General features: G+C 42.1%; 1 protein-coding gene across 7 annotated transcripts in view; it reads left to right on the top strand.

The window, feature by feature from the left end:
* filip1b (filamin A interacting protein 1b) overlaps positions 1-18,162 on the top strand; it is a 68,762-nt gene extending 50,600 nt beyond the window's left edge. For 3 of the 7 annotated variants that reach the window (XM_083790826.1, XM_083790825.1, XM_083790830.1), the window contains 2 exons: positions 4,623-7,437; positions 9,964-10,488. In XM_083790826.1, coding sequence (XP_083646952.1) covers positions 4,623-7,437; positions 9,964-10,158 — 3,010 coding nt within the window. In that variant the 3' untranslated portion in view covers positions 10,159-10,488. Of the gene's footprint in view, positions 1-1,441; positions 1,585-4,622; positions 7,438-8,431; positions 8,503-9,314; positions 9,380-9,963; positions 10,489-18,027 lie in introns of those variants that run through there. The other 4 variants (XM_083790827.1, XM_083790828.1, XM_083790831.1 and 1 more) reach the window with 4 other exon arrangements.
* Positions 18,163-21,257: the final 3,095 nt, after the last annotated feature.

Below are 21,257 nucleotides of genomic sequence, written 5' to 3'. Positions count from 1 at the left end.
ATATCACTTGCTGCTAAAAGCTGCACTGTCAGTCCACATTCATGATCTCATACACAGTAAAATGCTCGGTCATAAATTGATCCATTCCTAAGTCGGAGAGTATACAAACGCATTTGAATGGACCCATAACATTTGCATACTCTCATAGATAGAACAAACGAATGAATGATATGTATAGCTTGCAGAGTTAGTTTAGTCAGATATACTCAAGGCTCATTCAGTGTTATGCAAGACCCGCCGCCACAGGCACATGTCATTCGCTGGCCTGGCAATCAGCTGACCAATTGGGCGGGGTATTTAAGGTCACCTAAATCTGGATTCTTCCTGCGTTCCTTCCTTCCATATGTGTTCCTGGTGTTGTTATACACTGTTTGGTCCCACCGCCACCCCAGCACCACCGGTGGGCCCTGCTATTTATGTTCCCCATGGGGGGGTTGTTATTGTATATCTGTCTCCATGTTCATAATAGTTAATGATGGTTGTATAATTGTGCCGAGCAGGGAGGAAAATGTAGCGGAGCCAAACACCAAGATAAAATGTTATATGCACACTTGTATTCTCATTCGATCATAAGTATTTGTTCAATCTATGCGTGAGTTATCTGACTGAACCTGGATATTAGTTACTATGTGTTGAATAGACGCAGCTACTGAAAATCCATGCGGTTGCAATGACTCTTTCTGCAGCGAGCGACACACCAGATTCTAATGAAGGGGGATGTGCAGCGAGGGGTCTGCCATTGTCACGGCCCGCAACAAGACTCTCCTCTTGCATTGTCACCTCGTTTCTATGGAAACGCTGCCGGGCCGGCGAGACAGACAGGCCGGAATAGAGCAACAGTTTGGATAAGAAAATCCAACACCAAAATATGCAAATGTTGTATTTCAGTGAGTCCTCAAACGAAAGTCCTCAAACGTTTTCATGTCAAGGTCCCCCACAATTATGTTATTGGGACCTCCAGGTTACATTTGAGTTTAAAATGTTCGCTTTCAAAAGAAATAAAGAATTAAGATGTATGTGCTTGTATAGGCTATCTGCAATCTTTGAACAGCCAAAGTATAAAATATGGTTAAAGTGGTTAAAATGATTGTGACACTATCACTTTAGACCTCACTTTCGGTTCCACTGGTGTATTTAACACCTGCCGAATGCGATTATTTCACTTGCACTGCTGGCCCTTGTTTGCCTGCTCCCACCCTGGGAAAATGCAGACTCCCTCCTTCCTGGCCTGATGCAGAGCCCCTCCTCCTCCCTCCCTTTTCCACCAAAAAGAGGGCAAGTGCCATTCTGTGCCATATATGGACTAAATGACATCACCAAGCAGTGTGGAGCTAAGAGCGGCGCTCTCCTAAAACACAACATTCACCTTGCATTGTCCTGCCGCTGATGACATGCTGCTTGGAATGTGACGGATCTGATTCCCCATTGGAGTGGAGCGAGGGTGGGCTGAGGGGGGCTCACATGCAGACTTTAATGCCATAGTCCGGCTTTCTCTGCTTCCAGTCCAGCTTCCTGCAAGAATCCCCCAAAACGCATTTATTATTAGATAATATGGACCAACCTGCCTTGCATCCTAACTCGTGGGTAAGTTTAGCCGAGTTTTACAAGTTGGCATATTTGCACGTCACACACTTTTCTAACAGTATATTATGTAGAATGCTATTGGTGACTGCTTTGCACATCACGTTCATTTTTGAGAAATGTCTTTAGGTAGAATGCTTTTCACGATTTGTTTCCATGCAGAGTAATGCAGTCCAACCAAATACCATTTAAATGTCTATTTAGGCTTTTTGGTGCCAGTTCAATTCATGCTCCATATGAAAACAGGACCTATAGCTGTTTCAGAGTCAGACTCCCTGCAACAAGGGTTTGTGCAGAAGTCCGGAGAGACTCCCGCAGAGTTTGGGTTAAACATCTACTGAACACACAGTAGACATTACCTACAGTAGATTAAATATTAGGTTAATCTTTGTTTTGTATAGCTCTGTGGTTGTCTTTGCTCTGACTCAAGTGATGTTTTACTATCAACTCCGACACGCGTTTTGGCGCGCCGGCCTTCGTCAGGGTCGGTATTTGCGTCTGTCTGGTTTGACTGCAGGTATATTAAACAAGAATTGTACTATTCTATTATTATTATTATTAGAGGTGTACCGATCCGATCACGTGATTTTCAAAAGATCAGAATCGGGGGAAAAGATCGGCTGCTATGTGTTTGAATTGGAAAACCTTATTTATTTTTTTGCTTTTAGTCAAAATAAGAATAATCTTGCATTAAGATAAGATTTTGTTTGTTAAAAAAGGTAATTAGGCCCAGGCCGTAGCGTAACGGTCTGGGCACCGGACTGGTAATCCAGTCGCAGTGTGCCGCGGGTTCGACTCCCGGACCCGACACGGCCTTTACTGCATGTCATCCCCCCATCTCTCTCCCGTTTCCTGTCAGCCTACTGTCTGTCCCTTCAAAAATCAATAAAAGGCGTAAGCCGCAAAAAAATATCTTAAAAAAAAAAAAAAAAAAAGGTAATTATTTTAATTACCTTTAATAATACGTTTTGCCATAATCATGCAGCTCTATAACAGTGACACGGACATGACAGCAACGGTACAAAACCTGTTTATGCAGTAGTACTACATTTTTATTATTTTGTACTCACTTTTTTAAAAGCTTTCGGTGCATGTGCAGATATTGTAATAGCCTACAGTACTATTGTGATAAAAAGATAAATATCGGATCGGGACAAATTGGTTTCGGCAGATGATCGGAATCAGATTGGGAGCAAAAACATGTGATTGGTCATTGGAATAACCCATATTACTATTACTGAGAGTGCATATTCCCTGAATCTGCACCCAGCATACACCTGAGCCCCCACAGACTGTCAACTTCTTGAGTTGAGCAAGCCTTTCCCTTGAAGTGAGTTGTGTTTTCTTTAGCAGTGCTAACCCCTCCAGCATGTGCCTTTGTGTGTACATAATTAGTCGGTAGTAGCACAGTTACTGTGGTTACTGCGTCTCAGCGGCTGCGTCTATATACTTCATCACTTCATTGAAATTGTTTGACAGCTTTCACTAGTTACTTTTCAGATTTAGATTATAAATAGAAAATATACATTAACCTTATAGCGGAGTGTTTTTTTTTCCTCCATTGTGCTGTGTTACTTAGTTTAAACAAAATAATGTGAGTACTTCTCCCACCACTGGTCTATAATAATGTTGTTGATGTTAGCGATGTGCACTTTACTTAGCATGGCTGGCCAGTGTCAGTGTCTTTGCTGGCCCCTGGCTGGGAGAAGAATCACATGAGAATCCAGGCACTAATCTGTGCCCCCCCCCCCCCCCCCCCAGTCATCTGTCATGCTGCGTACCATTTATCCTGCTCACTCGCACACTCATCCGGGCCCACAGACTCAGAGGTCTAATGCACTCAACTTTGACAGTCTCATAAGCCAGGGAGAAGCCGTGAGAGGATGTACTTCAGCGATTCCATTCCCAACCAGTGTGGGCCGGGGGCCCACTGGTGGGCCGTGAGTAAGGATGGACCTCGTTCATTTTTTATTGATAACGAGCACCTTATCGATCAGGCTTATCATGCCGGGTTCTTATCGAGCCCACTATCGAGCATTTTCTATCATTTTGTAGGAACTATTAACTGGCATGTAAAAGCGTAATTTTGTTTACCCGGGCAGCGCTGGTTGGCAAGTATCAATAGTACACTTTTAGTCCAACATGTTTGTGCCAGCGTGATGTTTGTGCCAGAGGGTGATTAGATTTTATGTATTGATTGTTGACGTCATGGTCCGCTATGTTCGATAAGAGGCTTGATAAGCCCAAAGCGTATTGATACCGGGTACTCAATAAGCTTGTTATCGGGTCTTTTCGGGTTTCGAGCTCTATCCCTACCCGTGAGGGTATTGAAAGTGGGCAAAACACTAAGATTTGAACGATGATGTAACATTAATATTAAATATATACCGGTATGTATTATTGCGAACGCAGTGATTGCGAACGCAATGAGCACTAACTATGAGACCCTGCAGCTCATGTCTGTCTGTCTGTGTGTGTGTGTGTGTGTGTCTGTCTGTCTGTCCCGCTGTGACACCACCCGCCCGACCCCAGAGGGCGCAGCTGTAGCACACACACACACACACACACACACACACACACACACAACCACACACACACACGCACAGCTGCGTTCGCTTCCAGCGTTTGCGCGTCTTACTTGTTATCCCATGAAAACTGTGCTTTCATAGTGATACTAATAAATAGGAACTTAACGTACACTAAACATCAATACAGCATGGAATGGTGGACAGAACCTTATCGAACGAAAACAAAATATTAGTCTGAGAGACTATCTCATCAAATGGTGGTCAATGGCTCAAATGTCAAATAAATAATGGACCTTGATATGAAAAGGATTGGAAACCACTGGTGTACAGTATGCAGTTACAATAAGTATGGAAAATTATGCTGCTATATCCACCCTTTAATTTCTTAGCCTAAATATACTGTAAGCTTCAACTTCTGATAAATGAGGAACATACACAAAAGAGTGGAAATATGAGTACTTGGTTATATCATTCTCATTATCTCACATTTCCTTTCCCTCTGTGTCTTCTCAGACTAAAAAGGCTGCTGGAACAGGAGAAGGCCTTCCAGGCTCGTAAGGACAAAGAGCACAGCCGGCGGTTGGAAAAGGTGAGAGCAGAGCTGGTCAAACTCAAGTCCTTTGCCCTGATGCTGGTGGACGAACGGCAGCTGCACGCGGATCAGATTGACCAGCAGAGTCAGAAGATTCAAGATCTCACACAGAAGCTCCAAGAGAAGGAGCAGCGGCTGGCGGCAGCCAGCAGTGCGGCAAAGGAGGACAGCCAGAAGGTCCTGAAGCTTGAGGCGGAGCTGGAGCAGAGGGCTGCCAAGTTCACCCAGGAGCATGACGACATGGCCGCCAAACTAGCCGACCGGGAATCCCAGAGTAGTCAGTTCAGGCTGAAGCTGGCTTGTCTGGCAAACCAAATCGAGGAGCTGGAGGAGAGCAACGGGACATTGCAGAAGTCTGAGCAGGACCTCCAAGATCTGAGGGAGAAGATGAGCCGGGGTGAATGTGGGAACTCCACTCTCATGGCTGAGCTGGAGAACCTGAGGAAGCGAGTGCTGGAGATGGAAGGCAAGGATGAGGAGATAACTAAGGCAGAGGCACAGTGCAAGGAATTGAGAAAGAGGCTGCAAGATGAAGAGAATCACAGCAAGGAGTTGAGGCTAGAGGTGGACAAGCTACAGAAGAGAATGGTTGAACTGGAGAAGCTGGAGGTAGCTTTCAACAGGAGCAAAACAGAGTGTTCCCAGCTTCACGTGCACCTAGAAAAGGAGAAACATGTAGTGAAAGACATGGCTGGAGAGCTGGAGACTGTGAAGAGCCGCATGAAAGAACTGGAATGCTCAGAGTCCAAGTTTGAAAAGGCGGAACTGGTCCTGCAAGACGACCTTATGAAACTGAAATCATTTACAGTAATGCTGGTGGATGAAAGGAAAAACATGGCTGAGAGACTCAAACAGGAGGAACAAAAAAGTGACGATCTGAATAAGATGTTCAAGGCTGAGCAGGGAAAGGTCATGGAGGTCACAGAGAAGCTTATTGAGGAGAGCAAAAAACTCTTTAAGCTCAAATCAGAAATGGAGGTCAAACTCACGACACTCACTAAGGAGAAAGATGAACTCAAAACTAAACTTGCAAGTGAGGAGGAAAAGTGTGGGGAGTTAACCACCAAAGTAGGTGCGATGAAAAAGAGAATGGATGGACTGGAGGAGGTGGAGAGGGAATTCTTGAAAAGACCAGCCAATGTGGACAGCAACAGAATCCCTGATGACGACAACAACAAGGTAAAAGAGCTCACTCTGGAAATCGAGAGACTGAAAAAGCGTCTCAAACAACTTGAAGTGGTAGAGGGGGATCTGATGAAGACAGAGGACGAGTACGACCTCCTGGAGAAGAAATTCAGGACAGAGCAGGACAAAGCAAACATGCTGTCTCAGCTGCTGGAGGACATGAAGTGCCAGATCGCCAGGAACAAAGCCATAGAAAAGGGCGAGGTGGTAAACTCTGAGGCGGAGCTGCGAATGCGCTGCAAAATCGAGGAGACCAAAACAAGAGAGCTGCAGACCGACGTCCAAGCCCTGAAGGAGAAGATCCATGAACTGATGAACAAGGAGGACCAGCTCTCCCAGCTGCAGGTGGACTACTTGGTCCTCAAACAGAGGTTCATCGAGGAAGAGGAAAAGAAAAACAGCATAACCCAGGAGGTGGCCAACCTCACCAAAGAGCTGGAGGCCACTAAGCGCTACAGCCGTGCGCTGAGGCCCAGCATGAATGGCCGCAGAATGATCGATGTTCCCGTCACTTCCACTGGAGTGCAGACCGACGCCGCAGCCAGTGAGCCCCACGAGGACGAAACGCCGGCGGTATTTATCAGAAAGTCGGTCTTGGAGGAGAACCACATTATGAGCAACCTAAGACAAAGGGGCCTCAAGAAACCGACCGTTCTGGAGCGCTACCCTCCGGCGGCATCAGAACTCGGGGAGAGGAAATCCAGCATCCCATGGATGAGAAAGAAGGAAGCGATCACCATCACGCAGACCGGTCCACAGCGGATGGACCCTCAACTCAACGGGGACTTCTCTTTCCGCCAGCCAGCCGAGCTGACCATGTCACAAAAGCCAGGACAGCCGCTGCATATACGAGTAACCCCCAGTCCTGAGAACAGCACGGCCACTTTGGAGATCACCAGCCCTCGAGCAGAAGACTTCTTCTCCAGCACGACCATCATCCCTACGCTGGGCCTGCAGAAACCTAGGATCACCATTGTCCCCAAACCCACCACAGTGTTCTCAAAGGCCAAAGCTGGTGAGACAGTCCCTGACAGAGTGAAATCTCCGGTCACCATAACCACCATCTCCAGGGCAAAGTCTCCAGAGCAAGGCAACAGGGGCTCAAGTTGTGACAGCGCCCCATCACCGCTGTCCATCATTACAATTAGCACCACCCCTGTACCTGAGTTAACTGCCGCCTCCTCGCCCGGGCTCCAGGAAGCAACCACAGGCCGTGCGGTATTCAAGGTGACGCCAGAGAAGGAAAAGGTCCCCGTGTCCATCAAGAACTCCAACTCCAATGCTAACATAATCACTACAGAGGACAATAAGATCCACATACACCTACTGGGCCCACAGTTCAAGAGGCCCACGGAGAGCTGCAACATTCCTGTCGTGACACTCCGGCCACTTGGTTCGGGCTCAGAGAGCAAGGAGACAATGGGAACTGTACTCCGCTCCCCGCGGCAACCCAACACCACTGCAGGGGGCAAGGTGACTCCTAGCAAAGTGACGAGTAGCATAACAATCACACCCATCACCTCGGCACACTCCAGGTCAACGCAGTCAGTGGTGAGACATCTACAGATTGTTCAATGTTAATTGCTTTCCTACACTAAAAGGTTAATTGTTGTATGCTTGCCTAATTTGTTGAAGGCCCCATGAAATGACTAGAGAGAGAGTTCCCTTAGGCTACACATATCTACGTGTTTCCTGTAAAAAGTCGTTTCATCTCGGGGGTGGCGCCTGGGGCATCTTGTCAAGTTAAGCAGAACCTGTTTAAAAAAACCAAAAACTTTAACTTACATGGAAATCACATGCCTAATTGTAAATTCAAACTAAGATGGTTTATTTTGACGCTTCGTTTCGGTGGTTAATCAATAATCAGCCTGTCGGTGATTTATCTATAAATAATGACCACTCAGCCATACATTATCCTGCTTATTACACAGCTACCATAAATGAATAAATTGACCCAAAACACAACAAAACAAGGTATTTCCTTACTTGGTAAGGAAAATACCTTGGCCAGCGTCTGCCCAGCTGCAGCACAGTCGTAAAACAAGGAAGCGAGTTGATCAAATAGAATCCATTTCCGGGTACTGCATTGTCTATTCCTCGCTCAAATGTTTTAAAAAACATTTTTGAGAGCATACGCTTAGCTGTAATTGATTTGTTTTGTGTGTGCATGTAAACGCTGTCATGTTGGAAACATGACAGGTGCTCAGAGGGTTTGATTAGGCATCGGTCTGTTATAGAGCGGAGTGGTCATTATCCAGAAATAACAGACCGCTGAATTTGGCGATTGACCAATCAGAATGAAGCATTCAATCAAGCCGTGTAATAATATTAGTTAGTTACTGCGAGTGTGGTCTAGCTAAGACTCCTGGGTCGCTGCCCTCCACACTCTCCATCCAACATCAGGTTGCCGAGGTCTACGGTGTTGTGTTGCGCCGCAGTACATCTACGATAATTATTATATTATTGTTGTTGTTATTATCTTGTGATAGTCAATTGACAAATATTATAGAACTTACAGTAGATGTTTTCCTGCTCCTTCTCCTAGTCTACTGCTGCATCCTGGTGACCAGAGGAAAGAAACATTGTCATTGTATTTTTCTGCAAACCATAGATACCTGTTATAACGTTGTTAACGTTGTTTAATGCAATCAGATTCTGGCTGTCAAGGCCAGAAAGTAGTTTTTTGCCAGGCATTCCCGCATTCCCGCGTTCCCGCATAACTGCAGGTATGATGATGATGTCACATGCATACCTATAACATAGGTGAAATTCATCGCAGGACATGGGTGATGAACAAATTTAAACGGTTTCATTTCATGGGGCCTTTAAAGGACCACTGTGACCTTTCAACCTATCTTCATAAAATAGGTCCTCACTAATAATCATGAAAAAATGGCGCAATTTCTTTCTCCTCGGTCTGTGTCTCATAGGAGGGCTGTGGGCAGTTCAGAAACCATCCTCCAGTGACATCATCGATGGGGAATCCAAGCAAATATAAACTGCAGGCTTTCTAGTCCTGAAAAGTTGCAATGCGAAAATGGAAGCCATCGTTCTCACGATAATGAAAATATTTTTTGGAGGACGGTTTCTAAACTGCCCACAGGCCTCCTATGAGACACAGACTGAGTAGAAAAAAATCGTGCCATTTTATCATGATTATTAGTGAGGAGTCGGACCTATTATATGAAGATAGGTTGAAAAGTGGTGAAGTGGTCCTTTAAGACACATATTTTTAAACACAACATATGTATAGCAATACTACAGTATGCTGTCATTAACTAAATGTGCTGGGCAAAGCAAACAAATGTGTGTTATGCATTTATTTTATTGTTTTCATCTTTGACATGTCCTCATAATCAGTGATTTGAGGCATTTTCCTCTTCCAAAACAAAAATATCTGAAACAATGTCTAATCTTTTACATTGCAGTTGCTTCTGAAATGTTACAAAATCATATCGAGTGGTGTGTGCTCCCTAGATAGCACTCTCTCCAGGTATAGCACAGTCATGTCTCTTGCATATAAACCGTACTAACAAATGGAGTGACTTGACTTGCATTATCAACTGAACCCAGGCCTGTCATAAGGTCAGGTTAAGTTGATGCACACATTTCCCCTAGCTGGCACCAACTCACACATCCCCCCCATTTTAATTCAATAAACTTAATCTCCAATTACCAGCCACTGTCAATACCTTGTGAATTGGTATAAAATAAATAGAGCTTGTCTTTCATTTACATGAAATTCTCACTCGACACACTCACCCACTGCCTAGTACCATGGGTAAAAAGCAAGTCACGACACTTATTTTTGACACATAGAGTATGCTACTTAACCTCTTTCAACGTGGCGTCTCTTTTTTGGGCCTGTGATAGGTGAACATTAAAAATAAACATTTGAAATTAGCCCGATCTACAAACTCACAATGGGTCGTCAGTCACACATCGCAAGTTTGTAAATATACCAGTTTTGAAAAGAAAATTCACATTATATTTTTAAGGCTTAACTTTAAGTGAATTACTATGATGCAAATGTCTTCTCGGCAATTATTTTCTTACGTCATTTGTGATCTTTTCCAGCCCGTCTCGGATGTGCAGTCAACTCGGACGGCAGGCTCACGAATCCCTATGTCCAAAGGTATGAAAACAGGTGGCAATAAGGCCACACTGAGTGTCGCCACACTAACAAGGGTAGAATCACGGGCTGAGGGCCAGTCCATGAAAATTGAACTGCGGAAAACGACGGCTGTGTGTGGCAGGCACGTGCACACATAGACATCAAAGGGGCCTTGAGCCTCTGCCTTTTTACCCGTGTCTGAAAAAAAAGCCCTTTCCAGACCATGAATGCAGCATGTACTATGGTGAAATAAATGCAAACCCCCCCCCCCCCCCCTCCATGCCCAACACAACGCCATACCCGAAGGCAGCATTCAGGAGAATTGCCTTTTCCCGAATTCTCCTGAACTTGAATGCAGCATTATATTGTACGGCGAAAGAGAGAGTTTTTATATTCTATATAAAAGGCAGGCTGTGTGCCTGTTTTCAGGTTTTTTTTTTTTTTCATTTCCACTTCTGATTCATAAAGCATCTCTGCATGTGTTGACGTGACTGCCGAACCACTGCTTAATGTCTGGATGGACCACTGGGGCTTTGCTGTAGATCAGTGCTTCTCAACCTGTGGGTCGGGGTCGCCACATGATTTGTGTGTCATTTGGGAGGGGGGTCACGTCTCCAGTTCATATGATCATTTGGGAGGGGGGGGGGACATCCCAAGTTCAAATATGATCATTTGGTAACGAAGTACGTTTACTTGAGTAATTACTTGTGAACATTGTTTGAGTATTTGTATTAAAGTTCAGTATTTCTTTATTTGGATACTCACCTACATCTGAAAAGACAGATACCTGTATAGTACTTTCCTGTAGTACCAGGACAGGGGGGAAAGTGCATGATGAATCACTTGAGCCCTATAAGCATGCACCTTTGAATACTTTGACTAGAGTACTCAGAGTTGAATACTTTGTTCACCACTGTTCTTTATGTTGGTATTTCATCGTGTCATACCGTGACCGTACATCAGTGGTGGAAAAAGGACTCAAATGTCTTACTTTAAGTAAAAGTATAAATATTGTAGATCTGCTATTTTCAAATGGCCGAAATGTATATAGGGCTGAAGTGTACTGCATGTACTATGGTGAAATAAATGCAAATCCCCCCCCCCCCCCCCCCCCATGCCCAACACAACGCCATACCCGAAGGCAGCATTCAGGAGATGCTATATAGGGCTGAAGTGGTTAATGCATGTTTTCTAATCAAAATTAAAATCTCCAAAGTAACTATAGTAACTAAAGTTTTCAAATAATTGTAGTGGAGTAAAAGTACAATATTTGGATCCAAAATGTAGCGATGTAGAAGTGAAGTATTGGAAGTACTCAAGTAAAGTATACAAATTCCTCACAATTGTACTTAAGTACAATACTTGAGTAAATGTACTTGGTTACTTTCCGCCACTGCCGTCCGTGCAGTGTGGCCATGACCATGTGACTCCCATTGGAAATGCATTGGGGCAAGATGTATTACACCCTTTGTATACAACAAGCATACATCAGTCTGTTGCGAAGGTGTGAGTGAGGCCTTACATGATGTCACCATTTCCTATGGAGGTTTCCAAAGACGATTCCTGCTGTGGAAGTAATTGTTATTATTTTATTGAAGACACGCTGTGGAATCTAAATAGTCAAATAAACATTTATCTCCAAAGTACAGCATTGTCTGTTATATATATTCATTTTTTTCCCGGATGTTTTGTGTGATCTTGCAACAACATTTTGTTAAAAACCAAAGTTAGCCTATACCTACCTATAGTACCGGCATGTAATAATAGGAAACCTTCATAATTCTTTACCCATCTTTCTATTGATAACTACTACACCTGGAGATATGATGAATTTAAACGTCATTAATTGAGCTCCTTAATACTCATCCATCGCCAAGGACTTATTTAACTTTTTATTTATTTTTTAATCTCCCAGACTGCCAACAACGTCTTTAACGCCTTTTTAACACGTGTTTAACGTTGGGCAAAAAACAAACAAACAATGGAACCAAATGGACCCGTTAGGGTTTCTGAGTTACAGAAACATAAGGGTCCATTTGGTTCCATTTGTACACTCTGAGTTACAGACCCATCTATTTGGTTCCATTTGTATACTGAGTTACAGTTTGGTTCCTAACTATCATTTAGCTGGGGACCCCCTGGAACCCACACTTTGGGAATCACTGCCTTAAGATCCAGTGCTGGGTCAAGAATGTTGTCACATGACATGACAGGAATCTCTTCTAAAAAATAGGCTATATTATGCAAATAATAAATAAAATGTCTGTCTATCTGTCAGTCTGTCTGATTCACATATAGCAATCAGAGTATAATTTTAACCAAACTTTAGAGTTTGTAGTAGTGATATTTCACAGTGATTTGAATAAAGTTTACATTTGATGGTCTTGTTTTTCCAATCATCTAGCTCCCCCACATGGTCAGATAAAGCAACTGTTCCTGGACATACAAAGCAGCTGCATATCAATCACTGATAATCTGCAAGATTTAAAATGGCCTACACTTAATAATTCCCTCCTAAGGACAGATGATTTTATTTTTACAAATATTACTGGAAGGTTAAAATTAACAGGATCTACAAAGCATCATGTTTGAAAACAAAAAGTTAAAGTTAAGAAAGGAAAGCTTTTCAAATAATTACTATGGTACACAGATATGGTGTGGTGGTGGTTTGAAACATACTTAGTAGTTCCTTTGAGCTGCGTTCTGTTTGAAAATGTGTGCACATCTAAATATATAACTGATTAAGGAATTGCAATATTTCTCCCCAAAATATTTCTCCCCGGTGTCTGTGGTGTGAATGCGTCACAGCTGTGGTCGTTCGTAAATAAGGCACACTGTGACCTCTCCGCCCGCACACTCAACAAACTGACCACATTCCCGGTGCGCATTTCCAAACGCACCCACAAGCTCAGAGTGCATCACTTTATTCACTTCGTGCCACGCTCCGACCTTGTAAATCTGCTAGTGGGGTTCCGTCTCCATGTTAAATTTAGTTGTCATTTACAACTCATGTAAAAGTTTCACTTTCAGTACTAATTTGAAGGTGAGGGTCTATAGAACCATTTTGGTTCGAGTGGCAATCAATCACCAAAATAAAATAATTGGCCTATAGAATGGTGATGTTGGTGCCTATACCTATGTTATCATGAATGACTAATTGTATTAAAACAAAATACATATAATAGGACAATATATAATATTTCACACAAATGAGACAATGCAGTACATATGTGGGGAACTAAAGTTATAGATATTGGAATATAATACACCACTCCTGTGTTATATTTGTTTATTTTATTTTAGTTAGTTATACTATGTACTGACACTATAGGGGGCAGAGTAGCAGGTGTGTCTTAATTGTTCAGACTTGGTAGCTTGTTAGTTATAAGACTAAGCATACTGCAGAAGAGCATGAGCTGCACTGATTGCTCTCTTGTGGTATTGATATTTTGAAGGTATACGCAAAAAAGTTAAACATGTCATGAAGGATCCTAAAGTGTTTTTTATGAATATGGATAGTCGTGTGGGATAAGTGGCCAAAGTACTACATCCCAATAGTATGAGCTAGCATTAACCAAAGTAGCCTGTAGCTATAGCACAGGCTAAAACTAAAGGCTAGCTACAGTATAGCAATTATGCTGAGGAAGAAATTGTGTTTTCATTATTTTCATTATTATTATTACAATGGTAAATGTGAATGTAGCTATATGCACTGCTGACTGTTTTCTTGTATTAATATGTTGAGGCAAACTGTTAAATACAAAAGTTATATAATAATATAATATTTTCTATATATTTTCATGATATGACCCTAACAGAAAACTAAACCTGGATTTATTTGAAAGTATTTGTCTGTTATGGCTGGGACAACGAAATGGCAGTTGTGCATTTTGTGCCAAAAGCAAACTGAGGAAAGACTTGTTTGCCCTCTTGCAAATCCAGTTGCCAGTCGTAGAGAAGGAGCCTACACAGACATCATAAGCCTTGCAAGTCAGTTCAGAGCAATTGACGCTTCTCCCCACCCAGACGTAGAACTTCCAGATGCAGAATCCATGAAGCGAAATCGTGCATTCTGGCATACAACTTGTCCGCATCTGTATAGGGCAACAGCACTTGACAGTGCAAAAAAAAGGCATTCTGGAGGTGCTGTGGCATTGGCAAGAAGATCATGCCGGACTGGTGCACCTGTTAATCATAATAAATGTCTATTTTGTGGTGAAGAAACATATGCAGCAGACCATTCATTCCAGAAGGTAGAACTCACCCAAGAGATAAACGACAAGGCAGTTGCGCTAGGAGAAGACCGTATCGTGGCACTCCATGACTATCCATATTCATAAAAAACACTTTAGGATCCTTCATGACATGTTTAACTTTTTTGCTTACCTTCCAAAATATCAATACCACAAGAGAGCAATCAGTGCAGCTCATGCTCTTCTGCAGTATGCTTAGTCTTATAACTAACAAGCTACCAAGTCTGAACAATTAAGACACACCTGCTACTCTGCCACCTATAGTGGCAGTACATAGTATAACTAATAAAATAAAAGAAACAAATATAACACAGGAGTGGTGTATTATATTCCAATATCTAACTTTAGTTCCCCACATATGTACTGCATTGTCTCATTTGTGTGAAATATTATATATTGTCCTATTATATGTATTTTGTTTTTATACAATTAGTCATTCATGATAACATAGGCATAGGCACCAACATCACCATTCTAGGTTCAACAGGATAGAAGTTAGGCGTAATGTAGTAATTCAATGTACATTGGCAGCCATCTTTATTTTGTTTCTATATCAGATTATTCAAAACATTAATATTTGAAATCCAGTTGATTCGTCACACAGGATTGACTTGATATAGCAAGAAAAACAAAGAAAAAACAGCAATATAAGAAAATTAAGACATTTTTCAAATAAACATAATTCCGATTTTGGCCATTTTGGAAATTTGGCAAAAATATATATTTATTTAATTTGTAGACTTGCCACTCGAACTAAATTTGTTCTATAGGTCATTATCTACAAATTAGAAGTGAAAGTTAAACTTTTGTTGAGTTGTAAATGACGGTCTGTCTAGGGACCCCACTACTAGTTTTTAGCTCGTCTTTCCTGCTATTTTTGTGGATATACAGTATACACCAATACTGTGTGGAAACAAATATTATATGTGTAATAATGTTTAAGTACCAACTGCTACTCCTGATTGTGAATCCATACATATATCATATGTTCAGATTGGATAATTTAATCAAAAGTTACAACAGTTTACAATTTTGGTAGGGCTGATGGGGGTTGGCACGTGACTACGCCCCCTATAGGCCAATTATTTTATTTTGGTGATTGCCACTCGAACCAAAATGGTTCTATAGACCCTCACCTTCAAACTAGTACTGAAAGTGAAACTTTTACATGAGTTGTAAATGACAACTAAATTTAACATGGAGACGGAACCCCACTACTATCGTTGAGTGTGAGAACTACCAGGTCGTGGAGCAGTGAGTACTGACTGAGTAGTACATAACTAGCTAGCATGTGTGGTGCGTGTGCATGTGTGGTGCATGGTGTTGTTGCGAACACAACACAAACACATGGGAGAACAATGCAAACTCCACACAGAGGGGGTTCACAGTCACACACCCATGGGAGGCCGATCCCCACACACCCATCATACCTTCTTGCTGTGAAGCAACAAGGCCATAACCACTGACTGAACTGCCAATGATTGTATGTTGGATCACATAAGTATTTCCGTGGCACTATGGTTGAAGCCTTCTGTCACAATTTGTCTCTCCCTCAGTCTGTGACTCCACCCTGGCCACTCCCATATCCCATCCCTTTGTTTACATCTAGCATCCAACAATGTTGTATGCTAGATGTAAAGGTGTGAGTGAAGCCTTAGGCCTGACTCACACGTGCACAACAGATTGATGTATAGCTGATGCATGAGACTTGTTGACTGATGCAAGCTCGCAATTTATTTCCAATGGGAGTCACATGGTTTGACACAACATTTTTGTTGTATGAGGGGGAGGGGTGCAGTCGAAACACAGCCAGGGCCCAGGAAATTATTCCCCGTTCATTTTCCTCATAGACATTTCAAAAAGTATTTATTTAAAGACATTTACAACAAATAATTAGAAAGTTTTTTTGTTGTTTTTCTTCTTTGTAATATTTATTTTGGTCCAAAATATTGTGTTAGTTGTCATGATTTGTCACGGTGCCATGTCATTAGTCAGAAGGTTAATTGTTCCGAAATGACTATCCCTATCTCTAACCCTAACCTAAATATAACCGCAAGCACGGGACCAGTGCATGTTCGCCAACCTTAATCTTGGATCTGGGCAGTTCCCTTTGTGACAACTCGAGTTGGCTTTGTACGATGCTTAAAAGGTCTTTAAATAATTACTTTTTGAAATGTCTATTATATGGGGAAAATGCATTGGGAATTATTTCCTGAGCCTGGCGTCGTCATGAAAGGGGGCGGGACTGCGACGCTCTATAAAACTGGACTCAGTGCAAACACTCACAGTTCATGGTGTCAGTGTCTAAGGCATGGGGAGAGAGTATGTTTTGCACTCCGTGTGTGTTTCCTGGGGCAGGAAAATAAAATGGTCGGGCAGGTGAAGTTTGCTACGAATGTCTTTAGTTCGCTATAAACACAACACGAGATATAAGTGTTGAACGTGGTCAGAGCTCTCTGCATCCCTCCCTATCCAAGTTGTTCTCCTCCCCCCCCCCCCCCCCCCCCCCGCACACACACACTGAGCGTGAAGTGGCTATGGCACGTGCTTCGGCGAAAACAGCTAATCTACAAGCTCACATCACCAGGTTGCAAGAGCCATGAGTTTTCTCAAACTAGGGCTCAAAATTTCGACATTTTTGGTCGCAAATGCACCTAAAATGTAATCTGTGCTACTTAAAAATAAATTTGGGAGCACCTGTCCATAATTTCTGTGGTGCATGTCAAACTGGGGGTCCTTGAAATCATCTTATCTTTTCAAATGAGGGTCTATGGGCTAATGTACATTATGGGGTCCTTGCCATGACAAAGTTTCCCTACCATGCGGCATGCAGTAGTAAGGCTACTTTCATGTTATAGTGCTGTTTTTATTAATACATTTTTAAATAAATAAAAACACTAATATATTATACAAGTTAAAATGAACGGTAACTAGAAAAAGTGTCTCCACAGGTCTCCACCAGGGCAGGTCAGGTTGTGGCCTCCTGGTGGCGCTATAATAGGCCAATGTGAAAAGGGTGCCATTTGTTCTTATGCCTTTGATGGCAATTCACCCTTTGTCAGCCTTCTGATTGGTCCCAGATTGACTAACCAGCAGGCTCTTCTGCCTTGTTCCGCCCTGGTTCCGCGTCACCATACTGCACCTGTGATGTTCCTTTTTACTGACTCCAGGTTTAAAATAAGAATTGAATGCACAGAATATCAATACGAAGCAACTGAAAAACACATACGTTATTTCAATGTGGTAGTGGATGGAAAGAGAGGATTTTTGTCCAACCACGAAACGGCAACCAATGGGTGCAAAGAGGGGCAGAACCACGGGCGGGACTTGACGAAGGATGAATTGGATGATTTGAGGCACTTTGTTCCTAAAATGTGTTTTGCAAAAATCCACCTGTTGGTGGCGCTATAACAGGCTAATGTGAAAAGGGTGGGATATATTCCTCAGCCTAGTAGGAAAGTGTGTGAAAGAGTTCACGTGAATTGCAGGCTGCGTTCCTGATTTGAGGCTTTTTGTTCAAAACGGGCCAATCCTGCAAACTTTGAAAGCCAATGTTAGCCAAATAGGATGGAATATGAAATATCGGACAGATCCGTCTTGAACACATGACTATAGAGATAGTGTGTAACGATTTGTGGGATTTTTGGACAGAATCTGGAGCAGTAATATCAAAACATTTTTTTAGTGTCGACCCCTGGTGTGCGTGCGTGCGTGTGCATGAGCAGCAACCTTACTGTCATTCACTGTCTATTAAGAATTCTCTTTATCTTCCAGGAAACGTTATGCACTATGTGAAGATGATAGCTCAACATGGAGGTCCCTACTAGTCCTCTGTGGTCAGTGGCCTTCGAGAACAGCCTGTCTACGGCAGCCATTCTCAACCTGTGAGTCGTGAGGAGGATACTGCAAGTGGGCCCCCAAATTATTGGCGAAATAATAATAATAATAATAATAATGATGATATGAGGGCTACCAACTAAACCCTAGGAGAAGCTCTCCTCATCCTGCTAAATACCTAACCAACACTGACTTCGCTGATGACATCGCGCTTATCAGTCAATCATTGGAATACGCTCAGGCTCTCCTTCAGTCTCTTGAGCAGGCCTCCAACTGTGTTGGTCTTTATCTCAACGAGATGAAAACTGAATACGTAAATATATGCAAATCCAACAATAACCACATTATAAAAACACTTAACAACACTCATCTGAAACAGGTTGATGACTACAAGTATTTGGGTTCATATATATCTTCTTCCCAAAAGGACTTTCAAACTAGGAAGGGTATTGCCTGGTCAGCCTGCAATGACATGCATAAGATCTAAGTAAAAATATTTAGGACGACCGTTGAGCCGATTCTACTCTGTGGCTCGGAGACATGGACACTTTCATAAAAAGAATAGAGAAACGGTTAGATGGCACTTACACCTGCCTTATAATGAGAGCGCAAAATCTGTCTTGGAAGAGCCACCCATCGACTAATCTAATATACGGCAACCTTCCCCGTGTTTCTTCACTAGTCCGATTCAGAAGAACACAGTTTGCCTGCCACTGCTACAGAGCTGACAATGAGGTTATATCTTCCCTTCTTCTCTGGAGTCCTGCCTAAAAGCAGACCAGAGGTAGAAAACTGTCGTTCCCTGATGTCATCGCTAGGGACACATGCATCAGTTAGCAGGAACTGGGGATGGCAATGAAGGACCGGAAAGTCTGGCGTGGCGTTGTGAAATCCATGATCTTGAACGTGGTCGAAAAATGATGATGATGATTGGTGAAATCAATGAGATTTTAATGATAATTATAACATTATCATAAAAGAATAACCTTAAGAAATTGTATTGTATTGTGGTTTCATAGTGATACCAGTAAATTTGTATACATATACTGTGTATACTGAGAAGTTGTCCGCACACTGTTTCGTAGCGCCCACAGGAAATGTATTTATTGTAAAAAAAAAAGTAGGCTACAGTGCAACTCAGGTCCATTTGACTAAGGCATATAGGGGGTGTAATTAGTGGTAAAACAGAAGTGACATTCTGGACTTGCACCCCTGGACTCGCATCACGGCACCGTAGGGTGCCTCAGCACCCACTTTGAGAAACCCTGTTCTACACACATACTGGAATTCTTGAATCTATATAGCCTACTCTTCAATGAAGCAGGCATGCTTTTATTGTTATTCTTCTGGTTTGAGGAAAAGAAAGTTTCAGATTGATGGTTCCGGCCTGATGACTACAAAACAATGACTACAACATGACGTAACGATATCATCCACTCCCGACCAGATCACATGGCAATTTTGTAAGACTTTCTTTCCTCTGAGGTGGAAAGTCTGGTGACGCAAGGTTAGTTGGCGAGAGATAACAGCAGCAGGGCCATCAATTCACTCCACATTTAGAGGTTGCATACAATTATTTATTTATATGTATGATTTCTAGACATTTAGAGGCATCTGGCTAAGAAAAAAAAAACGTATTCATTGCCTCATTTTAAAAGATGTGTATCAAAGCTTTAACACATTCTGACCTGAGATCAGATTCATACGAGGTTTCCGCCGGACAAACACTGGGTCTGATGAACCCATTCTGACCTGAGATCAGATTCTAAAAATGTCAGTCGCTCTTCGATTTTTCAAAAATAGCAGACCTACAAGCTCGTATCGCGCCACTCGGTGGCGCGATATGAGCTTGTAGATCTGCTATTTTTAAATAGCTAAAGCATAACATGATGCTGACACCAAAATGGGTGCCCGGTCAGAATGGGTTAAGATTATGCTTGATCGCGAATACTGTTGAGATGAAAAGTTACAGTAAGGAGAGTTGAAAATTGCATAGGACATGAAGATGGAATGGCAAATGTATGCATCATTATGAAACGTCTAAGTAAGTATAATAAATCAGAATTGATTTGAATATTAAGTGTGTATGAGACAGAAGTGTTGTAGACAAATGAAAGTATCAATTAAAATGGGGATAAAACAAATGTTAGTCTATTATATGTTAAAATAGCGTTTTTGGTTCTTCATAAGAATTGACATCAACACAGATTTCTGTGTGTGTAAGGAGTGGTTTGGATTAAAATTAGGCCTATTATCGAAGGTGTGACGCTATGCATTCTGGTTAAACTTACGTTGTGATGGAGAGACTACAGCTATTCATACAGTATGCATTTTCTCTTGTCTGTATCTAATAAGTCATATAATCAGCAGATATGTAGCCTATAATATGTCTTGCCAAACAGTGGATCTCTCTAATGTTTTGAATGAAATAAAAATGGATGAAAAATGTAATAAATGAACACAGTGATTACATTTTAACTCCACAGAGTGTATTGTCTTTACTTTAAATGCAATAACATTGAAGATTTTAACATTTTAACAATAGCTAGTTCAAGAACACTGAGCCTTCATATGAAAGAAATCACACCTGTGTGAAGAAGTGAACGGTGGAACTATACTGTAATTGTTATACTCATACTCCTGTATGTATTTTATGTCAGAGGTCCCCCATAAATACTGTATACTTAACTGTATATATACTATATAACATAAAGGCCCACTATGCACGACACGTGTCTAGTGTGTATTCCCTTGTCCTTGGGTGTGACTCCTAAATCTATTCTTTGTGCTTCACCGTGACGAAGATGAGAACCGTGAGAAGACTACAACAACACCATTTCATGAGTCACACTCATGTTATCTTGCATAATACAAATAGCTACCCATTACTAAAAATAGTCACATGACCACATTACTATATGACTGAAAAGAAAATCCAAAAGCAGTCAAACTCTGTAGTTATCAATTATATTTAAAAACTAGGGCACCGGCCTACTCTGGGACCACGCAAGTCAGGAATAATGTAAATCGGGGAATATGCACATTGGGAATTCATTCCCCACCCAATTATACAATACCTGTTGTACCTACAGTAGTCGGGGTACTTGCTGGTAACCACTCGCACCGGCCTACTAAACGATACAGGTCGGGAGCGATGCAAGTTGGGA

The sequence above is a fragment of the Protomyctophum parallelum genome, assembly GCF_964188405.1.
Source record: "Protomyctophum parallelum genome assembly, chromosome: 19".
Classification (NCBI taxonomy): domain Eukaryota; kingdom Metazoa; phylum Chordata; class Actinopteri; order Myctophiformes; family Myctophidae; genus Protomyctophum; species Protomyctophum parallelum.
Note: the sequence above shows the minus strand (reverse complement) of the source record. Positions and strands in the feature narration are given on the sequence as shown.